Raw genomic sequence first — 21,659 nt, 5'->3', positions numbered from 1 at the left:
GATGGATTTCCTTTTGCAGTGAGGCTCAATCCTGACTGAGCCTCAGAATTACCCCAGAACACTGAAAACCTACAGACAGATAACTGGGCCCCACTACAGACAATTAAGTCAGAATTTCCAGAGGTAGGGCCTGGGCCATCCATCGTTTTTTAAACCTCCCCAGGTGATTCTACTCTATAGCTAGAGTTGAGAGTCACAAGGGAGCAAGAAAAAAATAAAAATGGACAGGAGATGGCAGACCTATTTGCCACACAGACCCTCCTTTACCTGAACAAGGTAAAATAAAGAGAAGCTGCTTAATAGGGAAGAAACTTCCCTTTTGGTTGCTTCTAGTGGCACCTTCGACTTGATGGCAGTGGGTTTGTTTTTTGGGGGGGGGGTGCAGGGGGTTTAGTGGCATTTTCCATCAAAACGAGGCTTTTGTGGTCATTATAAACAAATAGTTGGCATCAAGTCCGTTCTGACTCATTCGACCCCATGTGTGTCAGAGTAGAACAGTGCTCCATAGAGTCCTTAAGGCTGTGACATTTTGGAAGCAGATGGCCAGGCCTTTCTTCCGAGGCACCTCTGGGTGGGTTTGAACCACCAACCTTAAGGCTAGCAGCTGAATGGGTTAATGCTTTAATCATCAGGGACTCCCGTCATTATAATGCTGGTGTTGTTTTTAGTTGCCCTGGAGTTGATTCCGACTCACGGTGACCATGGTTTGAACCCACCTAGAGGTGCTTTGGAAGACAGGCCTAGTGAGCCGTTCTACCATGCACACATGGGGTCAGTCATTATAATTACCATCATAAAAGCCAAGCATTTTTTGGCCAATTTGAATAAGTGCCCCTTCTCCCAGTTTTTCATCTTTAAAAGATTCTACAGTAGGGTTGACTCTAAAATTGGTTTCTCTGACCTCTTGGCCTTAGCAATCCCTCTCTTCTCTGTGGACATGTAGGTCACACTGGGTTGTGAGTGTAAAACAAAGACCACCAGAGCTCACAAGCAAACAAGCAAAGGTGGGCGTGTAAACTCTCCAGTGAAGAGATGCAGATGTAACACAGAAGGGAAAAAACCCAAGGTTTGTAAGTGCTGGAGAGGTAGCTCATGGGATTTATGCTAATTAAGGATTGTAGCCTAGCCCTCTGATAGGACAGGAGGAGTCCATGGGTTTCATTGGTTAAAACAAGTAACATTGTTCATTGGTCAGGAAAGAATCTTCACTTTGGCCCAGGAAGGGTCTGGGTTCCCTGAGTCATTCAGCCTTTATAACTTCTTTTCTTTTTATCGTGGTGAAAATATATATAAGAAAACATTTGCCAATTCAACATTTTTTACATGTACCATTCAACGATCTTGATCACTTACGTTTGTCATGGTGTGCAGCTATCACCACTATCCGTTTCCAGATTGTTCCTCCACCCTTAACAGAAACTCAGCGCCTTCTAAGCGAAGACCCCCCCAGCATTAATAGTTCTTAAACAGCTCTGGCTGGATGGGAGCGTTAGGGTGAAAACCTTGGCAAGCCCTGCCCTGAAGGAGGGAATATCCCTTTCCGGCTGACTTTGACTCCTCCCAGCCATCTGGGACCCTGAGTCCTGGACCCATTAGGTACAGAACATTCACACACCTGTGCTGTAGGTGTCAATGTATGATCCTCTCTCTTCCCTTTAAGGTCAAGCAGTGAGCGAGAGCCTTGTTTCTGAACAGACGAATAAAATGGGAAAAGGGGAAACTTTTCTCTCTCTCTCTCTCTTTTTTTTTTCATTTAGGTTGCAGAAGCTTCATTCTTTTAAACTTCAGAATTCTAGTTTTGTAGTTAGGAAGAAAGAACATCACATCTTTTTCAACATTTTTTTCCTCTTCCAATTGCATTTTTGTCAGTGGGCACAAGGAAGGAAATGAAACCAGTGTAAATCCAGAGAACACCTCTCCCTAAAAAGGAGCCCCTACCTGCAACTGGCCCCAGATTTTGTCTTTTCATCCACCTCCTTTAGTTGTTTGTTCTTTTTTGTGTTTCAAGAACGGATGTTAAACTTTTGCGATTACCTGTTTTTTTCATTATTCAATAATCCATGGCCTGAGTAACAGCTTTTCTGTCCTTCTTTATAATTACTGTTTTAAAATTTATGTCGTTTATTACTAGATTTTGTGTGTGTGTGTGGAATTTTCTGTGAACACTGGCAGAATATTTTGTGGCTTTTTTGTTTTGCTTTAGAGGGTCCCTGACCCACAGGGCAGTAACCAGTATTCGAAAATGATTTACAAGGATAAAGCACCTAGCTTTATTTGAGTGGGAGGAAGACAGTTGGGGAAAAAAATCTTTAATTTAAAATTAAAAAAAATATTAACTGTGGGGGTGATAACACTTCCATTGGTAAATATAATAAATGTCAATATTTAATAACCGAAAAATATTTCAGTCCTGAACTTAAAGGAAGAAGGGTCATAACGTCCTGGGGCAGGGGCCGGTGGGTGGTAAGAATGAGGAAGAACAGAGGAGGGAGAGCCGCAGGAATACGGAAGGAAAAATGGCTCAGGGGAGAAATTAGGTTTAGATCAAGGGAATAGCAGCCACCATTGTAATGAAGGAAGCAGGGTATGGGGTAAATTCACCCTCTGAAGTTCGACTTCCGTATATCCACATCATTTGTTTCAGCCTCATGTGAGAACTTTTAACCATCTCTTCTTACTGAAACCTTGAGTTTGTTATAACTTTTGTTGTTGTCATTGCTGAGGTACAAATCAGTGCAAATAATTTTGACAACTTGCCTGAGTTGACTATATCAAGTGCAGGAGAAAACAGAATACCAACCTTGATTTTTTTTCTTCTGGCATTAATATTCACTGGCCTGTTTTTAAAAATTTACCAAATCTTCATCACCTGACCCAGTGCCTGGCATGGACCAAGTACTCAATAACTGCTCAATGACCAAGTGTAGGAAAAGTTACTCTGTGATTCCTCTGGTGGTCTGCTGCTTTGTCTCTCAGCTAGGACATTGCTCGCCTCTCATTTATTTATTTACTTTCATTCATCCGGTCAAATGTTTATTTAACAAATAGTGAGTTTCTACCATGAATGAGACACTAGGGACACCCAGGCAAGGAACTTTTTTGTCAGGCATTACTGCAGAAGAAAAGGCCTAGTGATCTTCTTCCATTAAGATTACAGCCAAGAAAACCCTCTGGAGCAGTTCTACTCTGTAACACATGGGGTCTCCATGAGTCAGAATTGACCCGATGGCATCCAACAACGACACCAACAATGTAAGACATAATCGGGCTTCCCAGAACCCCTAGTTTTTTTTTTTTTTTATTGAGGTGAAATTCATATAACATATAATTAACCATTTTTAAAAGGAGCTCTGGTGGCGCATGGGTTAAGTGCTTGGCTGCTAATTGAAAATGTCGGTTGCTCAAACCCACCAGTGGCTCCGCAGGAGAAAAGACCTGGCGGTCTGCTCCCGTAAAGATTACAGCGTAGGAAACCCTATGGGGCAGTTTTACCCTGTGAGTCGGAATTGACCTGATGGCACACAACAATAAAAACCATCTTAAAGTGTACAATTCAGTGACATTTATTGCATCCACAACGTTGTGCGACCATCACCGCTATCTGGTTCCAAAAAGGAGATCTGGTATCCATTAACAGTCACTCCCCATACCTCCCTCCCTGCAGCCCCTGGTAACCACTAGTCTGCTTTCTATCTCTATGGATTACTGTTTGCTTTTTGACTAGTGGATTTAAAAGGAACGATGGCATTGCATCTTAATATGGTGTCTTTTGCCTAAAGAACTCAGAGTTCCATCAGATAGCATTGTAGATTCTTCTCCCTCTCCTGGACTGGGAGACTGTGGTTTAGAGGGGGTGAGTGGCTTTCCCCAGTGAGTGGATAACCCTCAGGAGGCGAAGACCAGTGCCTAGGTGCCTCTGCAGGTCAGACGGCAGGTCTCCTGATGCCACGGTGCTTTTCCTAGGGTGGTTGGTCCTGATGTTATTCCCCTCCCGCATATCTACGGAGCACGGATCAAAGGCGTAGAAGTGTTCTGCCCTCTGGACCCCCCGCCTCCATATGAAGCTGTCGTGAGCCAGATGGACCAGGAGCAGGTACTGCTCATAGTTTCTCTCCTGTATGTTGACTGCAAGTAGGAAGAGCGGCATATGCCTCACAGAGAACAATGCAGAGAGCCTCCTCTCCAGTTCTCTCTCTCTCTCTTTATTGTGGTAAATATATATACACACACATGCACACCACATATACACACACACGTATCATAAAATGTCTTAGGCTGGGTTCTGTAGAGGAGCAAAACCACTGAGACATATTATATAGAGAGATTTATTTCAAGGAAATGGCTTACGCAGTTGTGGAGGCTGGAAAATCCTACATCTCTGGGTCAGGCTTCAGGCTGGAGGCTTCTCCTGACTCACGTGGTTGCAGGGGCTGACAAACCCAGATTGGCAGGTCACATGGTAGGCTGCTGGCTCATAGAGCTGTGGGAGCTGGCAAATCCTAAAATCTGCAGGTGAGGCAGCAGGCTGCTGGCTCACATCCCAAGAACTGGAGGTCAGTTGGTGATGAGTCAGATGCAGGATCCAGAGAGAGCTTTGTCAGAACATCCATATATACTGGATGCAGGCTACATCCCCAAGGAAACTCCCCTTACATCAGATCACAAAATGGAGGATAATTACATAATACTCAGGATCCTAGCCTAGCCAAGTTGACACATAACATTAACCATCACAAAAACAATTGCAGTTCAACAATTTTTACATATACAGTTCATTGACATTGATTACATTCATCATGTTGTGCAACCATCATCACTATCCTTTTCTAAATTATTCTACCACCATTAAAAAAAATTAGTGTCCTCTATTAAAAAAAAAAAATTTTTTTTTTTTAAGCAGTGACTCCCCCCTTTTCTCTCATTCCTACCCCTGGTAACCATTAATAAATAGTCGTAAAAAGGTAAAATACTTAGGAATAAATTTAACCAGGAACATAAAAGACTTATACAAAGAAAACATTATTGCAAGAAACCAAAAGAAACATAAATGGAAAAACATACCATGCTCATGGATAGGAAGACTCAACCACTAGTAAACTTTGCATTTGCCTATTCTATATATTTCATATAAGTGAGATCATACACTGTGTCCTCTGTCGTATCTGACTTATTTCACTCCGCATAGTGTTTTCAGGGTTCATCTATGTTGTGGCATGTATCAAGACTTTATTTCTCTTTATGGCTGAGTAACATTCCATTGCATGTATATACCACATCTTGTTTATGCATTCATCTACTGATGTACATTTATGTTGTTTTCACCTTTTGGCTATTGTGAGCTGTACTGCAATGAACATTGGTGTACAGGTTTCTGTTTGTGATCCTGTCTTTGCTTCTTCTGGGTATATACCTAGGATTGTGATTGCTGGATCGGATGGTAGTTCTATGTTTAACTTTTTGAGGAACCAGCAAACTGTTTTCCACAGTGACTGCACCATTTTACTCTCCCACCAGCAATGGACAAGGGTTCCAATTTCTTCACAACCTTCTCAACTCTAGTTCAGTTTTTAAGAAATTCCCTGGAGTCTAGATGATAATTGGGTTAAATATCAACAAAACAACCTTCTTTTTTCCTGTGATGCAGGGATCTTCATGCCAAATGCCAGAAGGATCAGAAGCTGCTGCGAGCCCGTCGGAACCAGTCTGCACACAAGTGACTCAAGGTAATAAATACACTATTGCTGCCCAGACTTGTGAGAATTGTTGGTCCATCTTTTCAGTAGGTTGAAGTAAGGTAAAATAATGATCTGTATATTTTGTTGGAGGTCAGGTGTTCCTGGAGTAGATGGTTCAAGCTCCAGGAATATTTTTTTTTCTTTTATTCTTTTCAAGTATAAAAATATTATCAACTATTAGGGTTTATCAGAGGGACCAGCCCCTGGAGAAGGACATCATGCTTGGTAAAGTAGAGGGTCAGCAAAAAAAGAGGGAGACCCTCAATGGGATGGACTGACACAGTGGCTGCAACAATGGGCTGAAACAGCAATGATTATGAGGATGGTGCAGGACCGGGCAGTGTTTTGTTCTGTTTTACATGGGGTTGCTGTGAGACAGAACCATCTCAGTGGCACCTAACAACAGCAATAGGGTTTACAGGTGGGAGATAATACGTGAACAGAAAAACATGTCCTTAGTGTCTTTTATGAATAACCAGATATTCTCAGGAACCTACGAGATAGATTACAGAGTTTAATTTAGCATTGCCGCGTTTTCCAATCTCAGATTTTTTCTTTCTCCTCTTAAGATGAGATGGGCTCTTTTGAAGGGGGAAAAGTTTCATTTATTGCAGGGTGAGATTGTGCTGTGTCACTTATAAGCAAGGGCCCAGGCCATGGTGCTGAAACATCTAGTGAATTCTGATTTTCAGTCTTTCATTAAATACTAGAGTTGGTTTGCATTTATCCTTGTAATTTAAGGGAGCGTTGTTACAGCTTTCTCTCTTTGGAAAGGTTTTAAATAGCCTAGAATATTATTGTCTGGGACAAAATTGCAAATGGTAATAAACAGTGGATGAACTTTCAGCTCTTTTAGATGGAGGTGATTTTTCTGCAGCACCATTCGGAATCTGTTTCTGTTCTTCTGTTCACCTCCATCTTAAGCGGAACGACGGAGCAGTGTTGTTTCTTAAGTTACGTTTGTAATTTCTCGACTTTTTAGAAAGGTTTCCCAAACCATAACTGAGGCTCACCAAGGATGTGGTTTTATTTTCCTGAACAGAAGCCATCCAATTCCAAAGTGGTTTTAATGATTCATTTAGTGGCCACTGGGTTATGCAAATACTTCTGCTGGCATTTGATCCATAGCTCACAGGGCAGCCACTCCACCTTCCACGGAACCAAGCTCATTCCTAAAAAACTATGGCCCAGAAATTCCTCTCCTGGGTATATACTAAAAGAATTGAGAGGAAGGACTCACTCAGATACTTGTCCACCAATGTCCGTTGTAGCACTATTCACAGTAACCAAAAGGTGGAAACAACCCAAATGCCCATCAACAGATGAAGGGATAAACAAAACGTGGTGTATCCCTGCAGTAGAATATTATTCAGCCGTAAAGAGAAATGAAGTGCCGATATAGGTTACAAAATGAATGAACCTTGAAAATGCTATGCTGAGTGAAATTAGTCAGACACCAAAGGACCAGTATTTTATGATCCCATTTACATAAAATAGCTAGAACAGGCAAATGCACGGAGACCAAAGTTTATCAGTGGTTACCAGAGGCGGGTGGGAGGGGGGAACGGGGAGGCACCCTAAGTTTCTGTTTAGGGTGATGAAAAACATTTGGAAATGGTTAGCGGTGATGGATGCATAATATGGGGAAGATGATTAACATCACTGAATTGTATGTGTAAAATGGTTGAAATGGCAAGTATCTTGTTATATATTCTTCTTCACAGTTAAAAAAGAAAAAAGCTCAATCTGAACTGTCAGAAACTTTGTAAAACGGCTGGAAGCTCTTTAATGTTGCCCTAGGATGCTTTGCTGGAGAAAATTCTAAGCACCTTTAGGAAGAACTGACATTTCGGCATGGCTTCTTTATTTTCATTTTAGTTTTAAAGGGTTTTGTTTGTTTTAGGTGTGGAGGGGCGTGGGGAGACAGATTTTCCCATAGTGCTGGGAAATAATGTATCAGGCCAGCAGCCTAAAGCACGCATCGTTAGCGTGATTACCCCTCCCTGGCAGGTTTGGTCTCACAGGTGTTTCCTGCCCAGCGTTCTGAAGGCTGAGCTAGTGGAATAATTTATGTTTCTTCTCTTAAAAAAAAAAAAAAATCAGGTGGGGACATTCCTAATACACCTGGAGAAGAAAGCCCGTCCGTGTCAACCCCCAACTCAAGCCTGGTGCATCCAGCAAGAAGCCGGAGACCCTTCCAGCCCCTTAGGACAAGATCAAAGAGCGACCCTGTCCTCCATCATTCCGCAGAGACAGGTGATGTCCTCCCCCAAGCTCTTCACTGAGCCCTGTGCTTGTTCCCCTAAAGGGGCCATGTGAGAGCAGGTGGCTCTGGCCAGCCCCAGACCAGTTGCTGTCAAGTTGACTCGGACTCATGGCCACCCCAGGTGTTGCAGAGTAGAACTGCACTCCATAGAGTTTTCAAGGCTGCGGCTTTTTGAAAGCAGATGGCAAGGCCTATCTTCTGAGGCACCTCTGGGTGGGTTTGAACTGCCAACCTTTCGATACGTAGTTGAGCGCTTAATTTGCACCAACAGGGACTCCCTGGCCAGCCCCATGCTCTGCATTTTAAGAGGTATCTTGAAGGAGGTTAAGAGGTTTTAGATAGCTTGAGAAAATAAGGTAGTCCAAATGCCACTCTACACAGACATTAGGAACATTGGTCTGTTACACCCTTTAAGGTGGGTTTTTTTTTTTTTTTTTTAAACCATTGTCATCAAAAGCATTTGGTTACATACACTGCTATGCTAGGGACCACATGAAGAGAATTATATGATTCTAGTTCTCAGTTTGTATCCTGTGAGAATAAGATTCTCTCTGAAGGAAAAAGTCAAGCGGTGCCTTTTTAAAATCCTCTTTTCAATAATTTGATATGTGTTATCTTTTTACTGTGGATGAAGAGATGGAATGATTTAGTCTGACCTCAGTTTAAGAACTTTGGATAGAGAGAAACACACGATCACATACTTCACCTCTCTCCCTCTCTGGTTTGAGTGTGTGTGTATATAGATTTTTTTTTTTAATAATTTGAGATTTACGAGTAACATTGAGCCTTTTCTCTGAATACATATGAATGCCTGAAAATCTTCCAAGTATCTTTTCAGTGTAGAAAATTATAAACACTAGAGAATATAAAGGAAGAAAATGGAAATCTTCTGTTATCCTGTGAGCATGGGCTTCTTTTTTGTGAGCTGTTCTAACAGGTGGTGTATGATTTCCTAAAACTCTCTCCAGAGAAGACTTTGCAAACTCTCTAACCCTTTCCTCTCTCCCGGGTCCTGGCTCCCGCCCTTGCCATCTCTGACAGCGCGTGTTGTTTGCCACAGCTCTGGACTGACCGTGTGCAAGCCACAGAGAAAACTCCTCTTGTCTCTACAGCGGCCTCAGTGGGACCCCACCGTCTGGGACTGAGTCTAACATCTCTGCTACCCCAGCAGGCTCAGCAGCCAGGCCTCTCAGATTGCTGTGTTCACTGTGGGTCTCCTAAACTCTACCTAGCAAGTGAAGGACTCAAGCTGGCCACCTGCCGGTTCCAGTGGGAACTTAGTTCTCTGCACAGCCTAGGGAGATCTTTCCGGAACCTTCTATCATTCTGGGGTGCCTCAGGGGCAAGGATGACATTTTACCTGTTTGAGCCCTCCACTGTGGAAGGGACCAGATTGCCTTCATGTGAATGAGTGTAGGCCCTGACTCTGTCCTTGCACAAGTCTTGGCAAGTGTTTCTGAAAGACACTGGTTCTCGGTGACATGCTTCTGGTTTAGAGCTCCTCGTGCCTGCCATTCTTCAGAGGAAAAGGAGTGCTCTGCTTTCTCCACCTGTTCTCCCACTCCTGCTTCCTTTCTTTCTTCAGTATGTAAGTTCCTGTTTCTTGGGCCTTTACAGACTGAAGTCACCAGTGTTGTGTACACTGAAGGCTGCTGGCTGGTCTCTGGGCACATGGAGAACAGGCCTGAGTTTCTTTTACCTACTTCATGGTCCAGTAACATTCTGCTGGTCTTTACACACGTGCTGACACCAGTGGCTGTGGACATTAGAGCCTGTGGGGTTAGGGAGGTGGATTTTCCAGGCTCCCTGTTGACTTCCAGAATGACATTTAATGTTTCTGTGCCGAATTTCTCTTTGCGTAATAGTCAGTCATAGATCTACCTCACAGCCACGGCTCGAGCGCTGATAATAAAAGTCAGTAAAAAGCCCAGGAGGATGTTTAGGACAAAGGTATGGTCAAAGTGAACAGAGTGTTATTTCCATCTCACGAGTCTTGTCTTCCTCCAGTCCTTTCTTGTCTTTAAGTAGCTCCTTCATCCTCCCCACTTTGGACATTCTTTCACTGGTCGGCCACGTTTTTCTGCTTGCCCACCCATCCCCACTATTTGCCTGTTACTCTGTGACATTGTTGCTCTGTTATAATTTGCATCTGGATGCTCTTCTCTCTCATCTGTCCTTACCTTGGGGACTGTTTTATGTGACACAGTAAACTGGGGACATGTCCTATTGGGACGACATTTCAGAAAATAAGCTTGCGTCATTGTTCATAGTTTTCTTTTTGTTTTCTCCTTCTGCAAGATGAAAAGTGAGATGTGCATGGCTGTTGGCATTCATCAGGTGCTTTCCATGCTGAGTGTGGTGGCCTGTGCTGTTCTGGGTAGAGACGTGCATTCGGGAGGCTTGGCCAATGGGTGATTGTCATTTTCTCTGCCTGCAGCCGCCCCCGTGCTTAGCTGTGAAGCCGCGACACAGACGGAAGGAAGACTGGATCTGGCTGCGGTGACTCTGAGAAGAGGCTTGAGATCGAGAGCTTTGCGATCCAGACCGCGGTCTTTAATAGATTACAAATCCTACATAGACACCAAGCTGCTGGTGGCAAGGTTCCTGGAGCAGTCTTCCTGCAGTATGACCCCAGACATCCATGAACTGGTAGAAAACATTAAGTCTGTTTTGAAGTCCGACGAGGAGCACATGGAAGAAGCCATCACAAGTGCCAGTTTCCTAGAAGAGGTAGTTTTATTATTAATATCAGCCCTGAATCAGATAACTTGTTTCCATAGCAGCTTAAGCTGCTTCTCCAATTTCCTGTCCAAGGCAGAGTAAGTTCATGGCCATGAGCTCAAGGGAAATGGGGTTAGGAGGTCAGGGACAGGGAGAGAGGAAGCCAGAGAGCTTTCCTTTTGGGTGTGTGACTTTGCTGCAGTATTCCTGGATCAAGGAAAGTGAAACCAATTATTCTGGGATGTTGGAAGCATGCCTGGGAAAAGAAAGATGTGCCTTGGGAATAAAAGCAAAGGATATGGATAATGTGGAGCACATTCAGTCAAGAAAAAAGAAAAAAGTTTTCCTAAATTGAAGGTTCCCCTTGATATAAAAAAAAAAATTTTTTTTCAGCCCTTAGAAAACGATGACATTCATGATTTTAATATTGGCAAGAGAGCTCTGCCAATATTAAAAGAGCCTGTGAAATGTTTGGCAAAATAAATAAGTCAGTAGGACTTAGAGGAATAAACACCTTTTCCTTTCCCTAAATAAAAAGTTCGAGGCAATCCCCCAAACCAAAGCTACCCAGTGAAAAAGTAAAATTGAGTGTGTGCCATAATCCATTTGAGCCTCAGGTGTCTCGCCTTTAAAGCAGAGGGCTGGCCTAGGTAGTCTCTCTACCTCTGTCTCTGAATGAATGAATGGCCTTTCCTTCCTATGAGAACTGGGAGATAGGTCAGAGCCTTAATTTAAAAACACCAGTGGCAGTCAAGTCAGCTCTGACTCATGGCAACCCCACGTGTGTCAGAGTGGAACTGTGTACCACAGGGCTTTCAGTGGCTGATTTTTTGGAAGTAGTTTGCCAGGCCTTTCTTCTGAGGTGCCTCTGGACGGACTGGAACTGCCCGCCTTTTGTTTAGTGGCCAAGAGCATTAACTGTTTGCACCACCCAGGGACTTACAGATTTAATTACCCACCTCTTTTTAAAACTGTTATCTCTTAGGTGTTTAATCCATTGTTACAGGTGTGTGGGGTGGATGTCATAGATATCAGTGCAAAATGGCACACAGGTGCTGCCTGGCACTGGGCCTGCAGGCACATTAAGTGCCCAACAAAGACTTCTTGGGTTGAGTTGGGCTGATTCTCAGGGTAATTACCAGCTCTAGGATCCTAGGTAAATTTTTAAGGCAGATTGAATAGATACACTTCTCAATTTCCTTTCTGTTCCTTTTTCTACCTCCTGGCCTCTTGTTACAGAAGCCAGAAGCCAAATTCTCTCCCAGTCCCAAGGTATCCAAGGGAGGAGAGGTACGATCTGATTACTCACATGAAGAATTGTATGGATCTTATACCCTCTTGCTGTCTGCTTTTGAAAAGAGTGGTCCACCAAGGTCCTGAGTCAGTCTCCAGTTAGTAGCCTGTGTATGGGAGACATGTACATCATCCTTGTGTCCCTGGCCTATGGTAGATGTCACTCCCTGCCTCCTTCCCTCCGTCCAGCCTCACTAAACCAGTTGCCGTTGAGTCAACTCCAACTCATGGTGACCTCTTGTGTGTCAGAGTAGAACTGTGCCTCACTGGGTTTTCAGTAGCTGATTTTTCAGAAGTAGGTGGCCAGATCTTTCTTCCGAGGTGACTCTGAGTGGACTAAAACCTCCAACCTTTGGGTTAACAGCCAAGAGCATTAGCCTTTTGCACCACCAAGGGACACATCTAGCTCCGGTAGCCTGATAAACAGGAGCAAACATTTGGAGCCCCTTCTCTAAGGCTGCCAAGCCCTGAGGCCACCAGGCAGTTGGTCATGACCTGCAAAGTCTTTGTCTTAGTTTCTTAGGGTTGCTGTAACAAAATACCACAGAGTGGGTGGCTTTAAAGAAAAGAGGAATTTATCGTCTCATAGTTCTGGAGGCTAGAAGTCCAAATCAGGGCATTAGCTGTAGGAGAGGGTCTCTCTTTGTCGGTAGCATTGGTCATTCCATGGCATTCCGTGGCTTGTAGAGGCTTCCTCACATTGTATTTTCCCCCTGTGTGTGTCTCTCTCCATATCCGTGTTCCCTTTTTATAAGACACCACTCAGAAGGGATTAGGTTTAGGACCCACCGCACTATGGTATGACCTCATTAACATATTAAAAAAAAACCTCTTTTCCAAATAGGGTCACATTCACAGGTATGGGGTTAGGATTTCAACATATGTTTTTTGGGGACATAACTGAATCCGTAACAGCCTTGCTTGCAGAAAAATAGCGCTGGGGAAGTAGAAGCAATTATAGTTCAACAAATGTATCAGTAGAAATGTTTGCTAGACCAGATAAAAGTTCAGGTCCTGGGATTGTTGAGCCGGATTCTGGATCGTCTACTGGGGCCTTCCAGGACTGGACTTCAGTGTGACGTTTACCCTCTGATCTTCTCAGAGTTCTTCATAATGTCACAACCCCTTCCCAGGCAGAAAGAGGCAGGGATAAGGGGAAGGAGATGTTTTATTTCTGATTCTACCCAGCGTTGCACATCTTCACTTTTCTCTATTACTGGAATGAATTTTTAGATCCAAAATGATTTTCACCAATGTTGAAACCACTCATCCTAACTTACCATGTAACATAGTCAACTTCTTTGAATGCTGGAATTTTCTTCTTAATCAGGAGACAAGGGCAAGCCTTAGAAACAAATGGAATAATAGTGTTAGCAAAATTTAATGCCCCATCTCATTTGAGAATAAACCTTTTGTGGCCTTAAAAGCTCAGAATGGTACAAAATAAAAAGTCATGAGAAGGATGATGTTAGGTGGTAATAAAGTACCTGATTTTTTCCAGTGTACTAGCAGTGTCATAAGAGGACCTGATGGTTAAGGACTTGGCTGCTAATCCAAAGGCTGGTGGTTCAAACTCATCTAGTGGCTCCTTGGGAAAAAGATTCTGAGTAGAATCCAACTCATAGTGACCCTAGAGGCAGAGGCATAAATGAGGTATGGTAGATAGGGTGTGTAGAGTGTGTGCCCTTGGCGCTGCTCGAGGAGATGCTAACGAGCAGTTTCTATTGGCCATTGGAGTTTCCATCGACAGCTGTGAGAGATCATTCAGCTATTTAAAACTAATTGCCATAGGTGCTATTTTCCATAGATAGGCCCCTGCCTATAGGAAAGAATAGAACTGCCCCATAGGGTTTCTAATGCTGTAATCTTTAAGGAAGCAGACTGCTGTATCTTTCTCCCATGGAGCAGCTGGTGGGTTCGAACTGCCAACCTTTCGGTTAGCAGCTGAGTGCTTAACCACTGTGCCATCAGGGCTCCTTACCTGGTTACAGTCCCAGACCAGCAGTTCTCAAACCTTAAAATGCATCAGAATCACCTGAGTTTCTGTTAAATATATGGGTGCTCCAGACCCTGTCCAACTCCAGACTCACAGTGTCAGGATTGCTGTGGGTGGGAGCTGGGTACCATGTTTCTGACAAGATCTCCTGGTAATGTGCAGACCCCAGTGAGAATCACTGGCTTAGCCCACAGGGAAATTAAAAATAAGGGACGAGAAGAATGTTAAATACAAAGCAGGAAATTATAGTAGATGAATTAGTTAAATCTGGCAGGTCTATTGTTGAAACAATAGAAAGTTTCAGAAATTCTAGAACAATGAAGTGTTCCTGCTTTTCTCTGGCCCTACTGTTCTTAGGGAGTCCCTGGGTGGTACAAGTAGTTAATACACTTCTAACCAAAAAGTTGGAGGTTTGAGTCCACCCAGAGGCACCTGGGAAGAAAGGCCTGGCCATCTGCTTCCAAAACCTGTGCCATTGAAAACCCTATGAAGTACAGTTCTATTCTGATGCATGTGGAGGTCCTCATGAGTCAGAATTGACTTGATGGCAATGGGGCTTTTTTTTTTTTTTCATTTACTATTCTTAGGGGCTTCAGAAAAGAGGTGGTATGTTAAAACTATCTCTGGAATTTCAAGTGGCTTCCACTTTGGGAAATCATCCTTTCTTCTTTGCTAAAACAAACATTAAGATACATGGATAGATATAAGAAGCAGGTCAAAATATTTTTTTGAAGGTTGACTCCTCTTCACCTCCTTATTCTCCCAAAGATAATGGCCCCACTGCAGCCCAGCACTGCCAGGGTCCACGCGCTGCCCTCGAGGAGACAGCCTGGCCTGCTGCACCTGCAGAGCTGCGGAGACCTGAGCACCTTTGCCCCAGCAGGGAGGCCAAGAGTTGAGAGGAGGCCCCGGCGAGCAGAGGCTGAACGGCCCCACAGCCTCATTGGTGTTATCCGAGAGACCGTCCTGTGAACCTGCAGGGCCAGGTTCCCCATCCAACTGTGGAACACAAAAGGAGGAAGAAAGATAGGCCCTAGAAGGGAAAGCCACTCCAAGGGGGAAGGATCCCCTTCACATGTTCCTCACTACACATCTTCATGGCTGAGAGTTGGGGGCCTTTTGAAAACTCCTCAGAAAAGGGTACACTCCAGAGAACATTTGTTCCAGCTCTTGGGCTCACAATTTTGCCGACTGAGGTCTTTCAAGGGTGAATGAGTGAGTTCTTCCAGACCCATTTGGTCTTTGGAGGCATTGCGTTGGAGGTTGTGAGGCAGGAATTTCTCCTTCCTCTGTTGGTTTTGCAGCGTTGTTGAGGGCCGGCGTGGGTGGAAACCGGGGCTAATGATTCTTTGCCCACTTCAGCCGTCATGTCTGTCTGCGTCGCCGAGTTCTTTCCCTCACTGGAAGGACAAGTCTGTTGTTGGGCTGCTATTTATAGCTGCCTGCCGCCTTTCAGTGCTCAGCGAGCGAGGAGCTGCCACGGAAACCGAATGAGTGACCCCCAAGTGGCTGGAGCAGCCAAGCCGCATTTTAGGTCACCCTCAAATCACACTCTTTAGGAAAAACAGGAAACTTTGTAAGTACCAAATTTTAATGAAAGACGGGGAGAGAAATATTGTTGATTCCATTTACTCATGCTTGCAAAATAGAGATAGCTAAGGCAGAACTGAGAATAAAAATGTTTACTTTGGACCACTGGGCTGAGTGTGCAACCTTTGTTTACGTGTAGGTGGCCAGGCCTTACCTTACACAGGGTTTGGAACTTGGAATATCTTAGGAAAGCCGTGGTGGTCAGGTTTCTGGGCAGGCCCTCCAAAATAAATAATTGAAATAAATGAACAGTTGCCATTGAGTCAACACCAACTCCTGGTGACTCCATGTGTGTCAGAGTGGAACTGTGCTCCATCAAGTTTTCAGTGGCTGATTTTTCAGTAGTAGGTCACCAGGCCTTTCCCCTTGAGGTGCCTCTGGGTGGACTTGAACCTTCAAGCTTTTAGTTAGTAGCCAAGCACATTAACCGTTTGCATCACCCAGGGACTCCAAACCACTTGCCATGGAGCCACTTCTGACTTATGGTGACCCCATGTGTGCCAGAGTAGGATTGCACTCCATAGAGTTTTCAGTGGCTGATTTTTCGGAAGTAGAGCCTCAGACCATTCTTCTGAGGCACTTCTGGGTGGACTTGAACCTCCAACCTTCCAGTTATTAGCTGAGTGCATTAACCATTTGTACCCCCAGGGACTCCAGCAGTCCCACAAAACCGGTGTAATCTCCAAAGTACCTGATCCCATGGATAACAATGTTCCTTCATTCATTTAGCAAGTGTCTGGCTGAATAGCTTCATGGGTCTCACGAACAATAAATCAATTAAGTAATTACAGATTGGGGATTAGTGCTAAAAAGGAAAGGGGTGGTCAGGGACAGCTTCTTTGAGGAAATGACATTTGAGCTGGAACTGGACTTTGAGGGCTCTGGAAGGGTGTCCTTGGTGGAGGTGGATGCCATGCAAGGGCCTGGGCACTAGAGGGCGCTGTGGCGCAGCCCAGCAAGTGAGGGAAGAAGTGGGCAGGAACCTCAAAGGCTGGATTTTATGCTAACAATTGGATGGCATTGAAGAGTTTTCAAGGGAAGAGTGACACACTTAATTTACATTTTAAAAAGATCACTAGTCTGCATGGTGAATAGATAAAGATATGAGTGGAAGTGAGGAGCTGAATAAAGAGGCTCCCCAGTAAGAGGAATCCTGGTCCTTGTTGGGCTCTACCTGTGTGCCAGGTATTGTGCCCTGGGCTTCACAGGCATTCTTTCATTTCATCCTCATGACAGCCTATGAGGTGGGAGCTGTTATTATCCCCATTTTACAGATGAGGAAAATGAGCTTGGTGAACTTGCCCAAGGTCACTCAGAAGGTAAGTGGCAGAGCTGACATTCCCACCCAAGTAGTCTGACTCTAGAAACCACTCCGTTCCTCCACCTCGCAAAGAGGAGCAGTTGGCCACTTCATATTTCTGTGAGAAAACGATTATAAGTTCTAGCTTGACTCATGGGAGCATGGATTCCTCTGGCCCCAAGCCAAGGAACCAGAGGGAAGTGGGGTAGGCTGTGTGGAGGGGGTCAGAGGAGGGGGAAAAGTCTTTGGAGGCACGGAGCTGGGCTGAAGGTAGGCTGTGGACAGAGATCTGGGAATGGGGGAGCCATGGGGGCTAGCGAACACGCTGGGGTCTAGCCCGCTTTCCTGGGGTGAGCTGTGTTTGTGGAGGAAGTGTACAGGGGCTTCCCCGAAAGGTATTTTCTCCATCCTCATCCAGCCACCGGCATGCCATCTGGGCCCATGACCTTTTCATTTCTCTAGAAGACATCACCACCAACTGGATAGCTGCTCACTGGGGATGGGCTCACTTCCCTGGGGCAAGTCCCTGTCCTTTTTGAGGGTCTTCACTGAGTCACAAGCCTTGTGCCTCATCTAGGCTCCCTGACACTCCTTAGAATACCCAAGTTAACCAGTAACCAGTTGCTGTTGAATTGACTAAAACTCATGGTGACCCCGTGTGTGTCAGAGTAGAACTGTGCTTCATAGGGTTTTCAATGGCTGCTTTTTCAGAAGTAGATTGCCAGGCCTTTCTTTCAAGGCACCTCTGGGTACACTCGAATCTCCAGCCTTTCCGTTAGCAGCTGAGTGCATCATCCGTTTGCACCACCCAGGGACTCCAGACTGCCCACAGAGCCTTAGCCTAATTGCTTTCCTCTTCTTTCTTTACAGCTGCTTATTTGTCCTCAGTCTAGTTTCTGTTGTTTGCCTGATGGGTCTGGTTGGAAACCCGGGTGAGAATTTGTGTTTCTAACAAGTTCCCAGGCAATGCTAATGCTGCTGGTTAGGGACCAATCCTGAGAATTCTAGCAGAGCGGTGGGTCTCAAAATTTATTATACGTAAGAATCACTGGGGGGAATCTGGTTACAATGTAGATTCTGATTCAGTACATCTTGGGGGTGGAAATACAAATTCTCAGCAGGGGTTTGAACTGGTCCAAAGCCCTGGGTCAGGCCTTCTTGCCTTTCCAGGCCTCTGTTTTCTTCCCACCCAGGAAGACATTTTCTTCCAGCAGTAGAATTGCCCCATAGGGTTTCCAAGGAGCAGCTGTTGGATTCGAACCGCTGCCTTTTTGGTTAGTAGCATATATAGCTCTTAACCACTGCACCACCAGGGCTCGAAAAAGGGGGTCATAAAACCTGTGGGCATCACCTGGATGCAGATCGGAAGGAGGAAGTGGGGACCTGTCCCAGCCTTCTTGAATGGACCCTGCAGCCTGGGACTGTCATGTACTTCCAGTATCTGAAGGTGCTGGTGAAGCCAGAAAACCGAGTTCTGTCTTGTTCTACAGACTCCAAAGAATATCTAACAACATATTATGGTATGTCGACCTTGGGAGGGAACTTAGAAGTCATGTGAGTTACCTCCTTGTCAGCTTGTCTGGGTGGTAATATACTTTAAAACGTTGTTGTTGTGTGCCTTTGGGTCGATTGTGACTCATAGCGACCCTGTAGAATTGCCCCATAGGGTCTCCTAGGCTGAAATCTTTATGGGAGCAGATTGCCAGGTCTTCGCGGAGCCACTGGGTGGGTTAGAACTACCGACCTTTAGGTTAGCAGTGAAGTGCTTAACCATTGCACCACCAGGGCTCTTTGCTTTAAAACATATAAGCATTAATTATATGATATACGTGTGCTGATGTTAGCGTAAGCTATATGGAGAGGGCAGCTGTTCTGCATTTGGTTATCAATATGACACCAAAGGGTTGGTTAATGAGCATGAGATGTGTTCGAAGTAAGTTTGCACTGGTGAGATAACCAACGTTCAAGATGTGGGGCTGGCCAGACAGGCTAATGCAGTCATACCCATCTGCACCAAGGCAGCGTAAGAATATGGTGACCATGAGACCCGTCACAGGATGGGATGAGGACACAGGCTGCCCCTTCAGAATGCTACGGCCCTGCCTCAACTTTTCAAGCAAGCTGTGTGTCTGAGTGTCCGAGGACAGAGAGCAGGACTTTCTCAAGCATACAAAATCTTATGTGCCGACTTGCTAATGAGCATTTGTGTCTGAAAGGCAGAATTGCCCCAAGACTTGCTTCCCTGAACTTCCCACCTGATGGTGAGGTTGCGGGGAGTGGTCATGTGTCCCCTAATTGCCCAAGGCTGCCCGTATTTACCAAGACAACCAGGCATTTACTGAATGGCATAATTGGCCAGGTCTCATCACTCTACCCTTCATTTGGCAGATGAGGAAACTGAGGCTTGATGCTTATAGCAGAGTATTGATGGAGACCAGCATTTCAGCTCCTGGACCAGAGCTGTCCATCCAGCACAGAGCTTCTCTATTTGGGAGGGAGGACCACCTTTTCCCCAATCTGTCACGGACCAAATACTTTTGAAAAATACAATAAACTGATTACTAGGAAATTGAAGTGAAAATAAAAAAGACATACAAAATACAACCCCCCTTTTTAATTTTTTTTTTTTTTTAATTATTGGAAACCCTGGTGGCGTAGTGGTTAAGAGCTACGGCTGTTAACCAAAAGGTCGGCAGTTCAAATCCTTAGAAACCCTATGGGACAAGTTTTACTCTGTCTTGTAGGGTCAGTATGAGTCGAAATGAACTCTACAGCAGTGGGTTTTGTTTTTGGTTTTTTAATTATTGTACTCAACAGTCATAAAAGTGCTCTATCAAGTTAACATTTCAAAACACTTATTTTCTGAACTTACTCTCCTCAGGGATCAGGAACAACCAGTTCCTGGCCCAGGTTCACGGCCCACACTTTGGGTAGTGCTGGTCTGGGTGCCCACGCTAGCCTGAGTCTCCTTTTCCTTTGAGCCTGTCCATGTGGTAGGCCCTGGGGACAGTGTTGAAGAGGACCCAGAGGAGGAGGGGAGGGCAGGCACCCTTCCCTCTGGGCATGCCAGTCTTGAGCTGAGGCTGGCTCACTCTCAGAGAGAGGCCCACACCGCAGGGTCGAAGGCTTTGGCAAGTCCCTCAGCATTAAAAAGAACTGGCAGTGGAAAGAGTCAGCTGCTGGCTGACCTCCAAGCTGAGAGAAATTCTAGCAGCAGAACAAAAGAGCACATTTCACCTCTTCCCAGGACAATGAAGGAGTGAAGGTAAGGGCCCCAACAAGGCCTCCTTGTTTCTGTACCGTTTCCCTTGGGGTTGGCCACCCTATGGCAGCCTGTGCACAGGAAGCCAAGTCTGGGGCCAAAAGACACCGTATTTCTTCCAGTTCTCTCTCCCAGCAGAAGCATTCATCCTCTCATTCATCCAACCAGTATTTATTGAGCTCCAGAGTGCCAGGCAGCAGGCCAGGCACTGAGGAGAGGATGCTGAGCATGGTAGGGGGACTGGCAATGCAAAGCTACATCTGCCTCAGCTGCTGCTGAACTGCTCCCAGGCCCTGAGGGCCAGGAGGAGCTGGGCACTCTTTTGGTTGTCTTTGGAGACCAGCTGGCTTGGGTCTGGTTTACCCTGGGGCTTATTTGAATTTGTGGATCTGCTGGTGGCCAAAGTTGTTTCGCCATCTTAGGAGTGTGGAGAGCAACTCCTCTACTCAGTGTGCCCCTCAGCCAAGCCTGTCACATCTTGAGGTTATTGAGCAGGGGAAAGATGTGATCTGACTGCACCATGTTAATGAGTTGCTCTGACCACTGAAGAGGGTGGGTGTGGGCAAGGGAGGAAACGGGAGACCAGTTAGGAGTCGGCTGCAATAGTCCAGGTAAGGGATGATGGTGCATGGTTCTAAGGAGGGCACAGTGAAGGTCGTGAGCCAGAAACCAAAACCAAGCACACTGCTATTGGGTCGATTCTGACTCACAGTGAGTCGGTAAGACAGTGTAGAACTGCCCCATAAAGTTTCCAAGGCTATAAATCTTTATGGAAGCAGACTGCCACATCTTTCTCCCACAGAGCAACTGGTGAGCTCAAACTGACTCTTCAGTTGGGAGCCAAGCACTTAACCACTGCACCACCAGGGAGCCTCATGAAGTAATGAGATACCGCCCAATTCAGATGTGGTTCCTGCCAAAACATTTGTGTCCAGTAGGTGGTGCTGCTGACTTTAAGACAAGGAAGTTACACCTTTTAAGTTTCTAGCCAATTGGTGACTATTCTTATATGTTGTTGGTGCTATTCATTGCCACCGAGTTGATTCCAACTCATGGTGGCCCTATGTGTTACAGGGTAGAACTGAGCTCTGTAGGGTTTTCTAGGCTGTTATCTTAATGGAAGCAGATTGCCAGGCATTTTCTTCCGTGGTACTGCTGGATGGATTTGAACTGCCAACCTTTAGGTTAGTAGTTGAGTACAACCTCTTTGTAGACACCATGCACCAGGCACTATGTTAGGGGTAATGCTAGGGGTAAAGAAGTGAGCAAGACAGACAGTCCCCGCCCATATGACACTCGCAGTATAGCTGGGAAGAGAGGCAGGTCAAAGATTACAGTACAGTGTGCTAAATACTGTTGAAAGTACTAGAGGCATCACAGAAGCAGCGAGCAATTCATTCTGGAAAGGGGCATGGGAGATTGAAAAGGCTTTCCCCGGGCAGGAATGGAGTGGCAGAGTCAGAGGTACAGGAAAAGGGCATGCAGATGGAAAGAGC

The 21,659-nt window shown here is 45.2% G+C and overlaps 1 protein-coding gene across 1 annotated transcript in view; it reads left to right on the top strand.

The window, feature by feature from the left end:
• The window catches only part of ENTREP1 (endosomal transmembrane epsin interactor 1), an 80,607-nt gene extending 65,458 nt beyond the window's left edge, over positions 1-15,149 (top strand). The window contains exons 7-11 of the mRNA XM_023544773.2: positions 3,964-4,093; positions 5,645-5,723; positions 7,839-7,991; positions 10,439-10,731; positions 14,780-15,149. Of these exons, the coding sequence (XP_023400541.2) occupies positions 3,964-4,093; positions 5,645-5,723; positions 7,839-7,991; positions 10,439-10,731; positions 14,780-14,983 (859 nt within the window). The 3' untranslated portion in view covers positions 14,984-15,149. The remainder of the gene's footprint in view (positions 1-3,963; positions 4,094-5,644; positions 5,724-7,838; positions 7,992-10,438; positions 10,732-14,779) is intronic.
• The last annotated feature ends 6,510 nt before the right edge of the window (positions 15,150-21,659 follow it).

The sequence above is a fragment of the Loxodonta africana genome, chromosome 9 (genome assembly GCF_030014295.1).
Source record: "Loxodonta africana isolate mLoxAfr1 chromosome 9, mLoxAfr1.hap2, whole genome shotgun sequence".
Lineage (NCBI taxonomy): Eukaryota > Metazoa > Chordata > Mammalia > Proboscidea > Elephantidae > Loxodonta > Loxodonta africana.
Note: the sequence above shows the minus strand (reverse complement) of the source record. Positions and strands in the feature narration are given on the sequence as shown.